The sequence below is a fragment of the Amphiura filiformis genome, chromosome 19 (assembly GCF_039555335.1).
Source record: "Amphiura filiformis chromosome 19, Afil_fr2py, whole genome shotgun sequence".
Lineage (NCBI taxonomy): Eukaryota > Metazoa > Echinodermata > Ophiuroidea > Amphilepidida > Amphiuridae > Amphiura > Amphiura filiformis.
Genome location: NC_092646.1, coordinates 59,099,771 through 59,116,647, shown reverse-complemented (window position 1 = coordinate 59,116,647; position 16,877 = coordinate 59,099,771). Strand labels below are relative to the sequence as shown.

Sequence of the window (16,877 nt, the reverse complement as noted above, 5' to 3'; positions counted from 1 at the left end):
TTTTTTCTTTCTCTCTCCCTTTTCTTGTCCTTTATACTGCCATTTCTGTCTGTCTTCATCTGTTATCAATATCTAATATCAATTTTGAAACTCTGGTGTTTATGTTTCTTCTTTCTTTCGTTATATTTTCTTTCTTTTCTCCTTAATTTACCTTTTCTCCTTCTTTTCTAACATGTTACCTCATATTGATACAATATTTGCAGGAGTGCTGGCGTAGGTGTATCATCTATGGCATCTCGTGCGGGTGGCATCCTCGCACCGCTTATTCTTATACTTGACGAGTACTGGCCACCTTTACCACTTGTCATATTTGGATCATCCGCAATAATAGCAGGGTTGCTGGCATTGCTTTTACCAGAGACAAAAGGCAAAACTCTACCAGAAACAATCGAAGAAGGGGAAATGTTTGGAAAGTAAGGACGAGTTATTTGGCATTTTTATTATTTCAAAAGAAAACAGCCTTGTTTATGCTCATTCATGCCCATTAAATCAAACTATTTAAAAATGGCCACAGGCCGAAAAATTACATGCAACATTGTTTAATAGATTGGGCTGTTTCAGAAAATAGATGCACACCCCCTATAGAGGAGTTCAGATTTCCGTGATTTTTTGGAAATCTAGACTTTTAAAGTGTCCAAGGGTAAAAACCCAGCAGAAAAATTGTTCAAAATCAGAAATCCTCAAGAACTCATGTTGGACATTTCCATGATTTGTACTTCATTGAAATGAATTTCCAGGGTTTTTCTAGGGACATTTGTAACTGGAATTCCAGTCGTTTTCATAAAGCAGACTTGGAAATCCAGACATTTCTTTGATTGAAAAGTTACTCATCTATAGCGATGTACACTATAACTACATATTTAAAATGTTGCTAAATATTTAGTCAACACTTAATACAACATAATGTTAGAATATTTTGTAGGGTTTTTTTTCAAAAATGTGTTTCAATGTTATGAAAGCGCTTTATACACTTTCGTCGCTGTTTTGGCATAGTGTCGTATGGCGATTTTCGAGCAAAATGAGTTATATAAACTTTCAAAATCTATAAATGAAACTCTATATATTCACAAAGTTTTAAGACCTAAATCAGTGGCGTACCGAAGGGTTTCAGGCGCTAGCGCCCTAAAAGCAGCACATTTTAATGTATAGTACCATTTTTTCAAACATTTTTATGCTTTATCACATTTTTCAGCCCTTTTTTATTTACTAATTCTTTTTGCCGCCCCTTTTGTTTTTGTCGCCTCTGTTTTTTCCGCCCCTTCTTCTTCCGCCGCCCTACATTTTGGCCGCCCCCTGCTTTTACCCCGGGGGGCTGGCGCCCCAAAATCCCCCCCAAAAAAAATACGCGCATGTAAATGTAATTAGTTAATGAGATATGGCACTAATTAGTAGGATACGACATGGTTTTTGTATAACCCCCCCCCCCCCCATCTTCATTCTATGTTTTGGCATACAGTCGTATCATAGTCGTATCATGATACGTCGCCATAGGTCACCGTGTATCTGCAGTTTCCTATTGTTTTGGCTAACTGTCGTATCATATATTTTTACATAGGTTGTCAAATTGTGCCTATTTTGGCATACTGCCGTGTGAGTTTGCAGATTAATTACTTCTAATTGAATGAATAAAAAGTTTGTATTATGTTGAGAACAAAGACAAATATATTATTGATTATATTCTTTGATAATAATAAACGTATTTTACTTTGGTGCTCTCCAGTGGGTCTTCAAAAATTGGACAAACTTTAAATGCAATTTTCGCAAAACGGCATTTTTCGTCATACGACAGTATGCCGAAACAGCGACGACTTTATTATATTCTTTATATAACCCGACATTTAAACGTTTTCTGGCAACCTTTACCTAAACCTTTTGCAAATATAATGGCGAAAACATTTGTGTTTGTTGGGAAGTAACTCTCAAAGTTAGAGGCAGATCAAGAGAAGCGCATATAGACTTTTCGAAGTATTAAATATTTTTTGCCTATAATTTGAACAATTCTTTTTTTTACAGGATACCAAAGAAGTCAAAGGAACCTGGTTCAGATATTGAAGTTGCTGTTATCTGAACACCAATCCTGCTTTTGAAAGGTTCATAAGATGAGACAGATTCCTCGTAAAATAATTGATATGCTGCCCTATGGCTCTCTAACGCCTGATCTACTATCTTGAAAAGGGACGAATCGCTATACGGCATTCTGCAAAACTCATGTCGATATTATTGATCTCACTGCAACACTCCGGTGTTAAATGTAACACCATTGTTGTTGCAAGAACACCACCGATTTTGGTGTTATATTTTAACACTCATGAGTATTATTTTGACACCCAGCAGTGTATTTTTGGTCAGCCTGTGTGTTATTTTTAACACTTTTGGTATGCACAACACCGAAATTGTTAAAAATATCACTTTTTCGGTTAAATCCTCCTGCAACAACAATGGTGTTGCTTTAAACACCCAAGTTTTTGTAGTGCTCAAATTGTGATGTATGAGGGGTTCTTTTCTATGATGTTACATTTTTGTTACAAGCCTATTGTTAAATAAAGTTAATAAATGTTTGAAATCCTCGTGATAACTGTCAATAATGACGATTGATTACATATTAATTATTTGTAAGCGGTCTTTAACAAAGTCATAGTTCATTGAATTTACAAACGTATGACAAAACAGGCGAAAATAGTAACTTTTTGCACACGATTTGCAATTTAATAACAATTGGCCATTGCTCATTCTAATGACGCTAGTATATGGATAATATACGTGTGCTCTTTCATTTAATGACATAAAATTTGAAAAATATTGTAAGGAACACCTAAGGTTTTGACTTTTAAAATCTACATTTTGGTCAAAAAGTCTGCTTGAATAGGTCATTTCAACAGATATTTCATATTCGCGTTGCTATAAAAATTGAATTGCGTCATCTGTTGACTAATGACAAAGATTGTTTTGAGGGGGAAGTGTTAGCTTTCGTTCGATATTAAAAAAATCTGATTGGATGAAGGGAACACTTGAGGTTTTGGCAAAAACCAACTTCAGATGTCTGTTTTCCACTAAATCTCACACAGCTCTTAAAAAGTTATTCACTCAACCGTGTGTATAACACAGACTGCGTAGAGACTAGACTCGCTCATTTTCGCTGTGCTGGAAATTTGTGTGTACTCGGGTGTATCGAGGTGAAACTGTGCATAGATGCATTTATAAGAGAATCGTATTTGTAGTCAAACCTTTTCATATGATATTTTAGTGACGTATCAAAACGGGTCCACAAAATAAGCGAGTTACACTAAGCAAACAATTTTTCCACCAAAATGTTCTGAAATTGTCCGCAGCATTTCTTCCGTCCCCAGCATTTTCTTGAAGTTTCAACGAGGCAAAAAAAGAAAAAGGGCAGTACAAAGTAAGACAACAATAATTTATTGTTCATTTATATGTAATAACACAATCACAGTTTATCCAAAATAATCTGTTGACTGGGCATACTGGGTTGTTAAATTTCTGTTTAAAAAATTGAAAAGATTTTAAAACTCACTGATCACGATGTTTGATTAACCGAACTAAACGTAGGCTTACAGACATGTACATTACCACGTACGACAAATATGCAAGAGAACAGACTGGAAAATCAGAGTTCAGTAATATACACAGAGAGAAAGTACATGTTATGCCGATTCAAATTTCTAACGGTACCAATAAACCTTTGGTTCAAATTTTCTTGAGTAATTGGTACAATCGATGCAGATTAATTCATTTGGCCGGATTTTTCACCTATCCTCATCATGGTTCAAAAAAGAAGTTGGATGCGTACTTTGATACATTGAGCTTTATAAAAAGAAATCTAAAAGGGTGCACTGAAGACATTAAAGAGCTGGCTTATCGTTCACTTGTCCGTCCAAACACTTGAGTACTGTGCAGCGGTATGGGACCCTCACACAGCTGACCAAATTCCCCAGATAGAAGCCGAGAGAAGAGCAGTCCGGTTCGTTAAGAGAGATTACGACAGACGAAGCAGTGTATCGGCCATGATTAGCAACCTAAAGTGGAGAACACTTGAAGAGAGAAGAAAGATCGCTCGCCTGACTGTCTTCCAAAAGGCATACAAGGGTTACTTATCCATACCAGTTCGAACGCTGCTGCACCCGGTCAAGCGCTCCACCAGGAGATCACATACCAAATCCTTCATAGAATTACACTCATCAAAAGACTGTTTCAAGTACTCTTTTATACCCAGAACTCTTACAGATTGGAATAACCTGCCACAACATATTATCAGCATAGAAGACCCCAAAGCATTTAAGCATTAGCTACAGAACCGCTTCCAGTAGAAAGAATCAAAGCACTAGCGCACACACAATATCCGACTCGTCTTTCTCCACCTGGAGTGTTGAGCCGTAATTTAAAGAAGAAGAAAGAAGAAGAAGAAGATACAAGTGCCCGTAAGGGCTTGTGGGTCGAGTTGATTCTTGGTTCTCAAGTGCCACGATTATGTTTTAAGAACACGTATGGTGTCGCTCTCGTCCTCCTCATCCTCATTCTCATCCTCGTCATTATGTTCATCATCTTTGTCATCGTCATGATTAGTGCCATTATTATCTTCATCTTCATCATCCTGTTCATATCATCATCATCGTCATCTTTGGATCTCTCTGGTAAAAACAAAATAAAAAAAACTTAAAGTCCGTAAAACATTTCTGTAAACAACTTAAACAAAACCTTATCTCTAAGTACAATTAGGCCCTTCTCGAGCACCGTAAGCTGTCATGTCTGTTAGTCTTTTTTGTTAATGTATGTCGCTTGTTAAAATATTAATCCTGACTGTTAATATTAAATTTAAAAAATATTATCGCCAACTTGATGAATAGCGTTGAGTATTATGATCTACTATGTATGTTGATTACAATGGATGAGATGACACAAAACACATTAAGTCGGGTCGGAGAGGAGCATCACCTATATAGCAGTGTTAGCACTCAAATATTGAGACATATAAAGCTGACACACAAGAGGAAGGATTTTATAAACGGGATCGCAGGGCTGATATAAGGGGTGTCATTTCCTGTTGTACAAAACCAAAGTAAGAGAGAAGATGGCACGAAAGCTCCAGACAGGTTCCAATTCCTAGTGGTGGGAAACTCATCGGCTGATGGGCAAAGCCCGGGGGCAAAGGCGACAAGTCTGAGATACCAGTCCTGAAATCAGACTGCTCATCGGTCCAGATGGTTTCCCCGCCACCGTACTTAGAAATGCTGTTCCTCAAATGTCAACCCACCAGCATCTCTCTCCCAACTTTGCTTTCAAGTTTTGAAATTTAACCCAGTGTTGGCCTTTCACTCATCCCTATGCGCTTAGGGCACTTTTTAATTTTCGGAACGTCTTGAATATGTTTTGGAACCATCTAAGGAACCTTAAGAGTTAGTTTGGTGTAGTCCTAGGGCGCGCAGTCTATTACACATGGATCAACCCATCCATCCTCCACGCGCTGATGATGTCACGCTAATGTCTTTCAGTAAGTCCAACGACAGGGGAACCGCTGCTCCTACACTTAAAGGAAGTCTCCGGCAATCACAACATTATTCCTTATATGTTAGAAAAGTAATTATCAAGCACGAATCACATGGTTTTATTTGAAACAAACTCATAGTGACCATAAAAACGAATAAAAACATCCCGTTTCTCAACACGCGTTATTCAAAATAATAACCGAGTGCAATGACGTCCCAGTAATACAATGCAGGCTGACGACAATTGAACACAAATATCCATTACGTCATTGCACTTAGACAATTTCGGCGCGGGAATTTTGAATATCGCGTGTTGAGAGCCGACTGTTTTTTATTCGTTTTTATGGTCAATAGGAGTTTGTTTTAAATAAAACAATGTGATTCGTGCTTGATAATTATATTTCTAACATATAAGGCATAATGTTATGATTGCCGGAGTCCCCCTTTAACGAGATCTTCAAGTTATTGAATGCTGGGCCACCTCATGGATTGCGTATCTACCCTTTTCCACAGTGTGTACTATAGCGAAGCACCGGGTATGTCATACTAGCTACTTCCAGAGCATCATACACACGGTCACGCAATCTTGCCGTGAACATGGTGAAAGTTCCCAGATTTAATTTGGTCAGCCACAAGAGATCGTTTTTCCCCTTTTCTGCCGGCATATGGAACGCCCTCCCTGAACTTTGTGTTTCCAACGTAGATCTTCAAGCGGGGTATAAACTGCTATCTTGTCGACAGCCCGCCAGCACTGCCTATACGTAGTGAGATAACTGCTATGTTTATACCTTGATTAGCCTTGCCATAAACGATCAAATCAATATTTGAACTTTGTTCTCTAATCAAACTCAAACTTTGATTCGACGCTAATAAAAATTGTCGATTTCAATTCTTATCATTAAGTAAACAATAAATACAACTAATACTATGTTACACATAATTATTGTGGTCAACGTTCGTAAGTTCAGTAGTCATGTATTATGGTATTTTAATGAAAGCATGAGAACTGAACCAAGCCTCTAACTCAAGACGAAATGTAATACGTCAGCTAGTGCAGTATGATACTCTGATTGGCTAAATAGTCTCAAAGGATCAGGAATTGTATTTATTATGGTCTTTTGAATGATGCGTAATACAGGAATTAAATATCTATATCACACTCATAAACAATAATGAAGTTTGATGAGATTATTGTTGAACTTGGTGGGTTTGGACGCTATCAGCGAAGAACGTTCTTTCTTGTTTGTCTTGTGGGGATTACATGCTCTTTGAATAATTTATCTCATGTAAGTATACGTGTACAGTGGATGACATAACAGGAAGAAGTAACATCACCCTGCGTCATAATCCATAATCCTTCGTGTCAAAAATTGCCGTGATAGTACGGCGAATCCAAGCTAATCCACTCGTTCTTCAAACGGTACGCATGGCGATTTTGTTCAAGATAGGCCGAGCGACTCAGGCTAAGCATTTCACGATATGAGATACCGCAGCGTTTCCATTCATACACGTTTATACAATCTGCGCATACTCAGTACCCCATATAGCGTTGTAATTACAGGAAAATTCGATTTGTTGTCAGGTAAAACTAACTGGAAATTCAATACACTCAGCTGCGATTGCTGTTTTCTTTAAACACATATAATTTAACGGCATTTTCACCGTAACGTTTTTAAATCGCACATTAATAATGTGATATATTCAACTGTTTGAGAATATTATCATTATGAAAAGAACATCATAGCCCATTCAGCTCAGACCACGCTAGCTGCTGTCAGCACTGGCTATAGAATATTAAATCACAAGTCTATAATACAATGCACCATAGTGAGACACTATACAATTTTCTTTATCTGCGTTAATAATAGAATATTGATTTAAATCGAATTTAAGGCCAGAGTAATGGAAGACACATTCGTTTACGCCCGAATTTGAGATTTCTTGATATTTATCAACACTAAGATGAATACTTTCACTTGAAACTGATAAAATACAACTTGCTAATATTTACTCGTATTTTTGCTTGATTTGTTTCACTCTTTTCAACTCTAAAAAGTCACATGGCTCAAAACAGCTTAGTAAATTGGCGGGAAATAATGAGTCAGAAATGCGCGAATGCGGAATATTTTGATTACACTCGCGATTCGCTTAGCGTGACGCTGCGCAACTCTGCGCGTACGTCCAACGCAGTCTAGACGAATTCGGTTTGTTGTTCACGCCAGCAAATGTGGTGTAAAGAAAACAAAAATTTGCAGTCAAAATGCCACTTAGATTTTTGGCGCACTGAAAGCAGACATTATAGATTTATTGGTGCAGCATAAAATGTCAACAATCAGTAATTGATTTAAATCCAATCATAAAAAGAGAAAACAACAACACACCCATAAGCTCCCATAAACACCTGAACAAACAAACAAACAGGAACAATATAAAAACAACAACAACAATCACCCACCAATACAAGCAAAACAGTAACAAACAATAAACAACACGAACACAACAATAAAATGTTATGATTATTGCCGAAGTTTTTTTACACGATTTTGTCGATTTTACGTTTTTAAAAATAACGTGGCGTGGTATTGTTTTCTTTGTATACTTTAAGGTTTTTCTATTTGGAGAGTCGGATCACTGGTGCGTAGTTCCTGAGTTACAAAATGAAAACTGTGCTAGATGGCCAGAACTAAGTCCTGAGGATTGTGATACTGCTAAAAAAGACGCGAGTATACCACCTCAAACAAGTACTACAGAATTTTACACATATGATAATTGTTTAAGGTAGGATGTATGGTTATTTCGGTAAAATATGTTAATTACTTTTTTTTTAGCAGAGAGGATATATGCACTCTAGTGATAGAAACCCTTAAATATGGTGTTCCACAAGGAACCGTTGTTGGTCATACCGGGTTCATTCTTGTGTGTAACACGATGCTGCAATCTGTGTTTATATAATTTGATTTCATTACAGTAGTTGAGTGGAACAAATTGCACCAACAAGTGATTTTTAAGAGCACTATGGCTAATAGCAGTGTGTGTCTCTAAATCATAAACCACATTGTCCCCACTTTTTGTCTTAATCTAGCATTTGCCAAAGGCCAATATTGCCGATGTATTCTATATCTAAACTGATCCATATTCTCAACTACATTTACTAAACTTTGTCACAGCCACATCAATAAAATCCCTACGCAAACAAGACGGCGAGTCCTTTGGTTGTTTAATAAACACCTCAAATAAAGAAAGTCTGCACTTATGTAACCCGTCATCCTACACCAAAACCTGACCTTGTTATGACACTCTGATTGCTAAAGTCGTGTGCACAATCTTGTTAGCTCGAATTTGATACCAAATTTGCTACCAAACACTCTAAATTGACAAAGATTGATACCAATTTATACAAGTTGGTTAATTTTTTTTTTTAACCATGCACGTGATCGAAATTTGCGTGGTCAAGCTTGCTTGCTTGGCCGCGATGGCCCCTGCCGACTAACCCAAGTGCCGGTACAATGCGCGGTTTATTCAATTGTAAACGCATGGTACCATGTATCTCAACTTCGTGTTCTACCGATGTTCCTGTTTTGATTTCTTTTCAATAGGTATAACTTGACTGGTGTTCCTCCGTTCTATCCTGGTATCGATACATCCGATTACACCAATTATACGTTACAATGTGACTATGGCTGGACGTATGATACGTCACAGTATAAAAGCACGCTTACGAATGAGGTACGTATTTCCTGGTAAACACTGCTGCCGATGGTTTGGAGTGGAGGCAGTATTTTGTTATGCAGGAGTGTATGGTTTAAGAGGGTAGGATGGAGTGTGCACGCGGAAGTGTTGGGCAGCATTGGCGACGCCAGGATTTTTTTCGGGGGGCATTTGGGGCAAAGTGAATTTCACGGGGGGCAAAATCGGCAAATTTTGCGCAAAATCGCCGCAAAAAGTGTAAATTTACGTAATTCTGGGTTTTTTGCCTGTCTCAAAAGTGTGGGGCCAAACTGGGGGGGGGGCAAGAAAATATTTTGGGGAAAATGCACCCCCCCCGGCACTGCAGGGCAGGGTTGATGGCTGTTAGTTTTAGCATCATGCGCAGGGACCAGCGCGCTGCAGCGGCATCATAAATTATATTGCTAAACGGTAAATGTCAAGCGTTTTATCAGCTCTCTCGACTAACCTTGGCACTTCGTTGAAAAAATAAACCAGAATTTTTTATCCAACACTGTACCTTATGAAGCCTTTACCTTAAGTGTTAAACTGTCCAAGCGCTATTCAAAGTATTGTCTGGTGTTTTTTTGGTATTGGAACAAAGTAACACATAGTCCATTCTGAAAAGTGCAGCAATGTATTGTTGTATTGTCTGTTCACAGTTTGATTTGGTGTGTTCCAAGTCCTCCGTGACCAACCTGATGGCGTCCATCTACTTTGCTGGTGTGTTGGTTGGATCTTTGGTCTTCGGAATGATATCGGATTGGTAGGCGAATGACAAGTGCAAAGAAAATAATACGAACAGTAAAGTATTCAACTCAAGTTTAGTAATTCAACGAATTCAATTATAATTAAGCCATAAGCTATTATATTAGCAGCGTCAGACTTTATCAGTTTTGAATTAGAACGCTTTCTGTCAGGTCGTAGCCAGAAGGACAGGGACAATTGCCTTATGCAGAAATACATGCTTTTAACAAATTGAGAAGAAAAATATTCAAATTTATTTATTTGACTGCGACATGAGCATGATCAATAATATTACTTTCCTTCCTTCTGCACGAGCAGGTTGCTTTCATATTTTTAAACAAACTGTAAAGTAAAGGAATCCTATAGTAACCACGTTCAATTTTAAAATTAGAAGTTAGTTATAGCAGATTAGAAGTTATTTGCTTAGAGTTAGGTACCAAACCTTGTGCACTAAATTTTTAAGTTTGCATATATTATTACGGATTATAATTAGCACCGAATTTATCTTATAAATACTAAATATTACATTGTTTCACAGGATTGGTCGGTATTACACCTATTTCATAACGGTTGCACTGTTCCTCTGCAGTAATTTAGCCGTAGCATTCTCACCTAATATTATTGCGTATGGTGTATTCAGATTCTTAGTTGGTATGGCAGATCTGCCATGTTTCCTAGTGGCTTTTGTCATAGGTAAGGCAAATTAACCCCCTGAGCACTACCTGCCGATCTAACATTGCCTCTGATTTGTCAATTACATGATATCTTCATTTTAATCACCAATCAGGATGGAGCTTTGCAAATAATTCACCCCATTTTTTTTGCGTGGTGAAATTATTTTAATAATATTGCTGATTGGTCCAATTAATAATGAAAACCCCTTATTGACCAATAGGCAGGTAGTTCTCATGGGGTTAAACTTGTTTGTATTTTGGAGTACCGACTCCGCCATGTTTGCGTGTCGCTGACACGGAGGGCAAAATAGTGTCTCCCTGGCAAACTTCGATTCAGTTGTTTGCGTTGTACTTGTTTCCAACACGTTGGCCCAATCGTTGCGCTAAAACCTGCATGCGTAAACTTTTGTAAGCTTAAAGACACCAATTACCGTTCTATTTCGCGCTTTTAGACAATAAATGCCGGAGGTACACTATTTGTCTTCCATGGACGATAACCAATATGGCGGATTTACCATTACGTGACACACATTTTGGGCAATCTTGAGTCGGTACTCTTTGGTTCAATCCCTTTGAGAACAGAACACCAAGGGTAAACTAGGAGTGACAAGAGAACTTACAAGTGTCAAGTTAAACGAAAAATCTTAAAAACAAATCTGAGGTACTTAAGGGGCTCACCATTTTGCTTTCCAGTATCTTTACAAAGAGTTATATACAAAGGAATATAAGTGACTCAACAGTTGGGCGATTTATTTTTCCGTCTGACTAGTGGCCGTCTTACTAGCTCCTACATCCTTGAAAAGTCCTCCTGAAAGGTCAATTATCCGCAAAAGTATGCATTTTGCACTAATTACTTCTGTTTTGGCCATAATCAAGATCAAGTTTGTTCAATTTTGATATAGAACAGGCCTGATTAAAGCATAAAAGTCAATACATTGTCCCGTACTTCAAAATACAAAAGTAAAAAAGTATATCGTAATGAATTAAGAATGAATTCGTTTTTAACAGGTACTGAACTCGTGGCACCGTCCTATCGAACTGTTACTGGAATCGGCGCACAATTTTTCTGGCCTGTTGGTTCTATGTTACTAGCATTATTGGCATTTCTTATTCGAGATTGGTTTATTCTTCAACTAGTCATGACGATACCTTTAATATTTCCATTTTTCCTGATACCGTAAGCATAAAGGTTCCTACTAGCCATATTTTGATAAATTGTTCAGATTAAGATTTGATAGTGTAGGAGACTCCATTGATCAAACACGTTACCCTGTTGTTTGAGGTAACCTGGCACAGATCACACATTGGGTTATTCCAGTTGAAATCCATATACACCCCCATGGAAGAAATAACCTTAATCTCCCACACAGGGGATGTAGATCATGGAGGAAATGGCTTTTTGAATTTCCACTCCCTGTGTAGGAATATCGATATGCCTTACCGCAAAGACACCCTCATATGTTCCTGAAATAATTGAAATTAGCACCTTAACATTTTGGCAACATTAAATATCGTTATAATGCAAAATTCGTACATAAACCGATAAGATAACACCAATTTATTTACCTGTAGAGTTTTAAAGGAGTCTCCGCGATGGCTGATATCCAAGGGTCGATTTGACGAGGCTGAAGTGATTATTCAGGATATTGCAAGAGTCAATAAAACGAAAGTACCCGAACCTTTGTTTGAAGAGGGTGAGAAGAAAGAGGTAAGAGACAACTCCATTCTTTTCTCTGGCAAGGCATGTTCCGTTGCAAATCTGTATGATCAGAAAGACGTGGTCGTATCCAATAGCAATACATCTGAATCACACCACCCTGATCCATGATTTATTCCGTTAAATCTTGCGCAGAGGGGCGATTAACATCATTCAGGTCTGTCATATACGTACCTGGCTCAAAGCATTGAAAATATCTTTAAAACAAAAGTACCGTATAAATGATGTTGAGTGGCTGATTATCGGTTAGTGCACACCAAACACTCCTCTATATAATACCTTTGCACTTATATTGGGAGTCCTTGTGACATTGGTAAATAAATACCTTATAAAGGTCTTTACATTTCACAATTTTCAAACATTATAAAAAGTGAGATTCCAAAATACGATCGTGCATTTTCATCCTTTGAGAACGCGCAATTTAACGCAACAACATATTAATTATCCACGTTGTAAGCCTCTGTTGTACATCTTGTAAAATGTAAATGCTACTCCATGATTATTTTCTACCTATCTATCTCTAGATTTTAGAAACCAACCAGGTCAAACAGGCTACAGTCCTTGATCTTTTCCGCACACCGACATTAAGATGGAGAACGCTCAACATGATGTTTAGTTGGTAAAAAAGTCCTCTTTTAAGATATCATATTAAGGGGGGACACAGCTTTGCCCAAGTTGACCAAGTAATTGATATGCCTGAGAACATCTTTTATCAGTTGGTTTTGGCAGGAAAAGGTGGACTTTTCTTATATTGTTGTCTATCTTAAGGGACGGCTTCAAAACTCAAATACAGGTTGCCCGTAGATTTCGCCCGGTCCTGTCCGGCTGAGACGATTTCTATTGTTCTAAAACAATGTAATGCCATGAACCGCCGGTCAACCGGTGGTCGAGTTTTGAAGCCGCCCCATAAGAGAGACAACAAAATAACAAAGGTTCTTCTTTTCCTGCTATAACCAACTCACAAAAGATGACCTTAATACGTTATCTGTTCTTCGGCATATTATTCCTTGGCAACTTGGTCTCCCTATCCGTGTAACCCGAGCGTTCCCCGAAAACTATTATTTATCTACATCACAAATTAAAATAATGAAAGAAGATGTCTACTTCCATAGTCTAATCAGTAATAACCACAAATCTCTTTATATCCAGGTTTGTGAATAGTATAGTTTACTACGGGCTTTCTCTAAGTACTTCAGACTTAGGGAGTAATGACTACGTAGCGTTTTTCCTGTCTGGATTGGTGGAGGTTCCTGCATATATTTGGTGTATGTTTGGCATTGAGTGGCTGGGAAGAAAGCCTAATCTATGTGTATTTTTCCTTCTCGGTGGCATTGCATGTCTTTGTACGCTCTTTTTTGGTAAGTAACATTCATTTTGGAGGGCTTGTGCAGTACGACTTTTGTGGGGTGTGTACATTTAAAGTGTGGTTGTGGGGTGTGTTTACGTGGTGGGAGGGAAATGTAAGCAACGGGCAATTTGGGGGTCTTTTAGAGCTGACATAATCAAAATCAGGGGGTTTTCAGCGCTCTGTTTCGGTCAAATTCAGGAATCTTTCGGAGCTGCATGTTCCAAAAACAGGTGTCTTTCCGGATGAGGTATAGGCCTACTCGTATGGTCATTTGTGTTAAGGCTCACCCCTCTTCGGTTACTTGTAAACAGCAGTAATTGATTGTATATTTTTAGAACCGGGAACAGCCATGACTGCAGTCGCAATGCTTGGAAAATTTTGCATCACAGTAACATTTGGAATTGTCTACGTATACTCAGCGGAATTGTTTCCTACCGTTGTTAGGTACGTATACATGGACAATAACCAATGGAAAATACTCACGTAGGCTTTTATATACGTACATATATAGACATAACAAGATGTTATGTTCTTTCGTTTCTTTTTCTTTCATTACTTCTTTCATTTAGTTTTTATCTTTCCCTCTCTCCCGTTCTTTCACATTTTGTTCTCCTTGCTTGTTTTCCTTCCTTCTTTCTTTTATTATTTCTGTAAATGTGTTTTCTTCTTCTTTTTCATTTCTCCCTCTATTATCAATTTCTCTTATCAATTTTGGAGCCTGCTGTTACTTCTTTCGTTTTCTCTCTCCTTGTGGTTACTTTCTCTCCATCTTTTGTAGTAATTTGCCTTTACAGGGTGTCCCAGAATGATCTATACCGGGAAAGATGGAATTTTTTAGGTATGAAGGGCATGTTGAATGGTCATATTGTTTTGCATTTTAAGTTCTACATATATTTAGCTTTCTCAGATTTTTTAGATTTTAAAAATTCGACGTTTCTAGTAGAAGTTATAGAAGATTGCGTAAAATGGTGAATTCTAAGTTTTGACAACGCAACCTATTTTGGAATCTGTAACATTACAAACCGTTCAGCACAAAGTTATTTGGACAAAGTTATGCAGGTATTTTAGTTGTGCCCTGTTCATATTTCCACTGAATAGCCGATATCTATCTGTTATTTATGACATTACGAAGAAATCATTATATGGAATTAAGGATTTGTGGCCTAATCCCATTCTCTCTTTGGTGGTAGTTTTGAATATAGTTATTGTGGTGTGAGGTCCATGTCATTTGAAATGTTTGCAGAGATCGAACTGGTTGTGGTACAGAAAAGACGGCTCCTCAATTTACTGTACAGCAGCGTGGATTTCTTCCAAAAACTTACTGGCAAACCGGTAGCTATGTTGAGACGCAAAGAAGATTCATTAGACGATAGTGTATAACGTAAAGAAGTTTGGCGAGCACGGAACTGCCAGGAATCAGCCCCGGGGAATCAGCAGAGTGAAGCTTCAGGTGCTGAAGACTGTAAGAACAAGAGCGAACATTGCAGCTGTCCGGCAAGCTTTAAGGCGCAACCCAACAGTGGTTGTCGTCGAAATTCTGTGCCAAACATCCCACGTTCTTTTTTTAATCGTATCGTGCCATTTTTCAAAGGTATGCGAGTCGTTTTTCATCGATTTTACATTATTGCCTGCCACGCCAAAACAAATTAAGGTAGCGTGCTGAAATTAACAGAATAAGTAGGAGACATGTCCAAAATTATAATGCTGGTATCAAAAATAGATACACTGCCCGTCTTCTATTTTTAGTTATTTTTGCAAACACGGTACAAATCATTCTGGGACACCCTGTATTATTGATACAATATTTGCAGGAGTGCTGGCGTCGGTATATCATCTATGGCGTCTCGTGTCGGTGGTATCCTCGCCCCGCTTATACTTATACTTGGCGAGTACTGGCCACCTTTACCACTTATCATATTTGGATCATCTGCTATAATAGCGGGGTTGCTAGCATTGCTATTTCCAGAGACAAAAGGCAAAACTCTACCAGAAACAATCGAAGAAGGGGAAATGTTTGGAAAGTAAGGGAAAGTTATTTTGCATTTTAGTATTTCAAAATACAGCCTATATTTTGGCGGGCCTTATAACATTGCGGATTAATATCAAGATATTTTATTTTAAGGATTTTCTTGTGACATCTCGCCAGAAGCATCACGAATTATTAATTCAAGTCATATACTTTGTCTACTTTCTTTAACATTGCTTAATAGATTACACTTATCACTTCCGCGATGACACCTGAGTGATCTGTCTTTTTTCAGCCAATTTGTTTGTTCGTATTTCACAAATTAACAATATAAGATACTAGTAGTTCCATTAGTACCGAGTAACTCTCAAACATATAAGCAGTTAGAGCCAGATCAAGAGCAAATCGGCTAGCATAGGTATTTCGAAGTACTAAATATTTCTGGCTAATTTGAATAACTCTTATCCATATTTTACAGGAAACCAAAGAAATCAAAGGAAGCAGCTTCAGATATTGAAGTTACCATTATCTCTGGGAACACCAATCCTGCTTTTGAATCGGAGAAAGATTTATAGGATGAGGCATTTTCACCGTTAAATAGCCTAATTGATATGCTGCCCTGTGGCTATCTAGCGCATGCTCTCCTGTCTTAATAAATTCAAGAGATATCATAAGTGACATCAAAATAGACGAATCGCTATACGGTATTCTGCAAAAATCATAGCGATATTATTGATCTCACTGCAAAACTCTGGTAATAAATGTAACACCACTGTTGTTGCATGAATACTAACGATTTTGGTGTTATTTTTAACACTCTTGAATGTTATTTGCACACCCTAGTGTAAATTTGGACAATTTCGATATGCAAATAGCACCGATAGTGTTAAAAATAACACTTTGTCAGTGTAGTCCTCCTACAACACTCACCAATTGTGTTACTTTTAACACCCGAGTTTTTGCACAAATTGTGGAGTATGCGGGTTTCTAATATACTATATAATGTAATATATTATTACAAGCATTATTGTTAAATAAAGTTATATTACTGTGTCATCACTATGTTTGAAATCATTGTGTTAGCTGTGGATAATGACGATTGATTAATATTGTTGTTTTGAGGGTCGGTCAACAGTCGGGTTATGCCAATCGAACATTTTTTCCACCTAAAGAGTTACATTTTCAAATTTAAAAACATTCCGCAGCACTTTCTTCCCTCACA

The 16,877-nt window shown here is 37.7% G+C and overlaps 2 protein-coding genes across 3 annotated transcripts in view; both read left to right on the top strand.

Moving 5' to 3' along the window:
- LOC140141569 (organic cation transporter protein-like) overlaps window positions 1–16,648 on the top strand; it is a 28,516-nt gene extending 11,868 nt beyond the window's left edge. Inside the window, exons 11-12 of one of the 2 annotated variants that reach the window (XM_072163478.1) lie at window positions 15,501–15,710; window positions 16,134–16,648. In XM_072163478.1, the coding sequence (XP_072019579.1) occupies window positions 15,501–15,710; window positions 16,134–16,230 (307 nt within the window). In that variant the 3' untranslated portion in view covers window positions 16,231–16,648. The remainder of the gene's footprint in view (window positions 1–15,500; window positions 15,711–16,133) is intronic. The other variant, XM_072163477.1, reaches the window with a different exon arrangement.
- Window positions 392–13,762, top strand: LOC140141570 (organic cation transporter protein-like). The gene is made up of 10 exons (XM_072163479.1): window positions 392–413; window positions 2,014–2,090; window positions 8,104–8,276; window positions 9,095–9,224; window positions 9,866–9,969; window positions 10,489–10,643; window positions 11,633–11,801; window positions 12,197–12,332; window positions 12,866–12,960; window positions 13,491–13,762. The coding sequence occupies exons 5-10, from the start codon at window positions 9,905–9,907 to the stop codon at window positions 13,705–13,707; spliced, it is 837 nt and encodes a 278-aa protein (XP_072019580.1). The 5' UTR covers window positions 392–413; window positions 2,014–2,090; window positions 8,104–8,276; window positions 9,095–9,224; window positions 9,866–9,904; the 3' UTR covers window positions 13,708–13,762.
- Window positions 16,649–16,877: the final 229 nt, after the last annotated feature.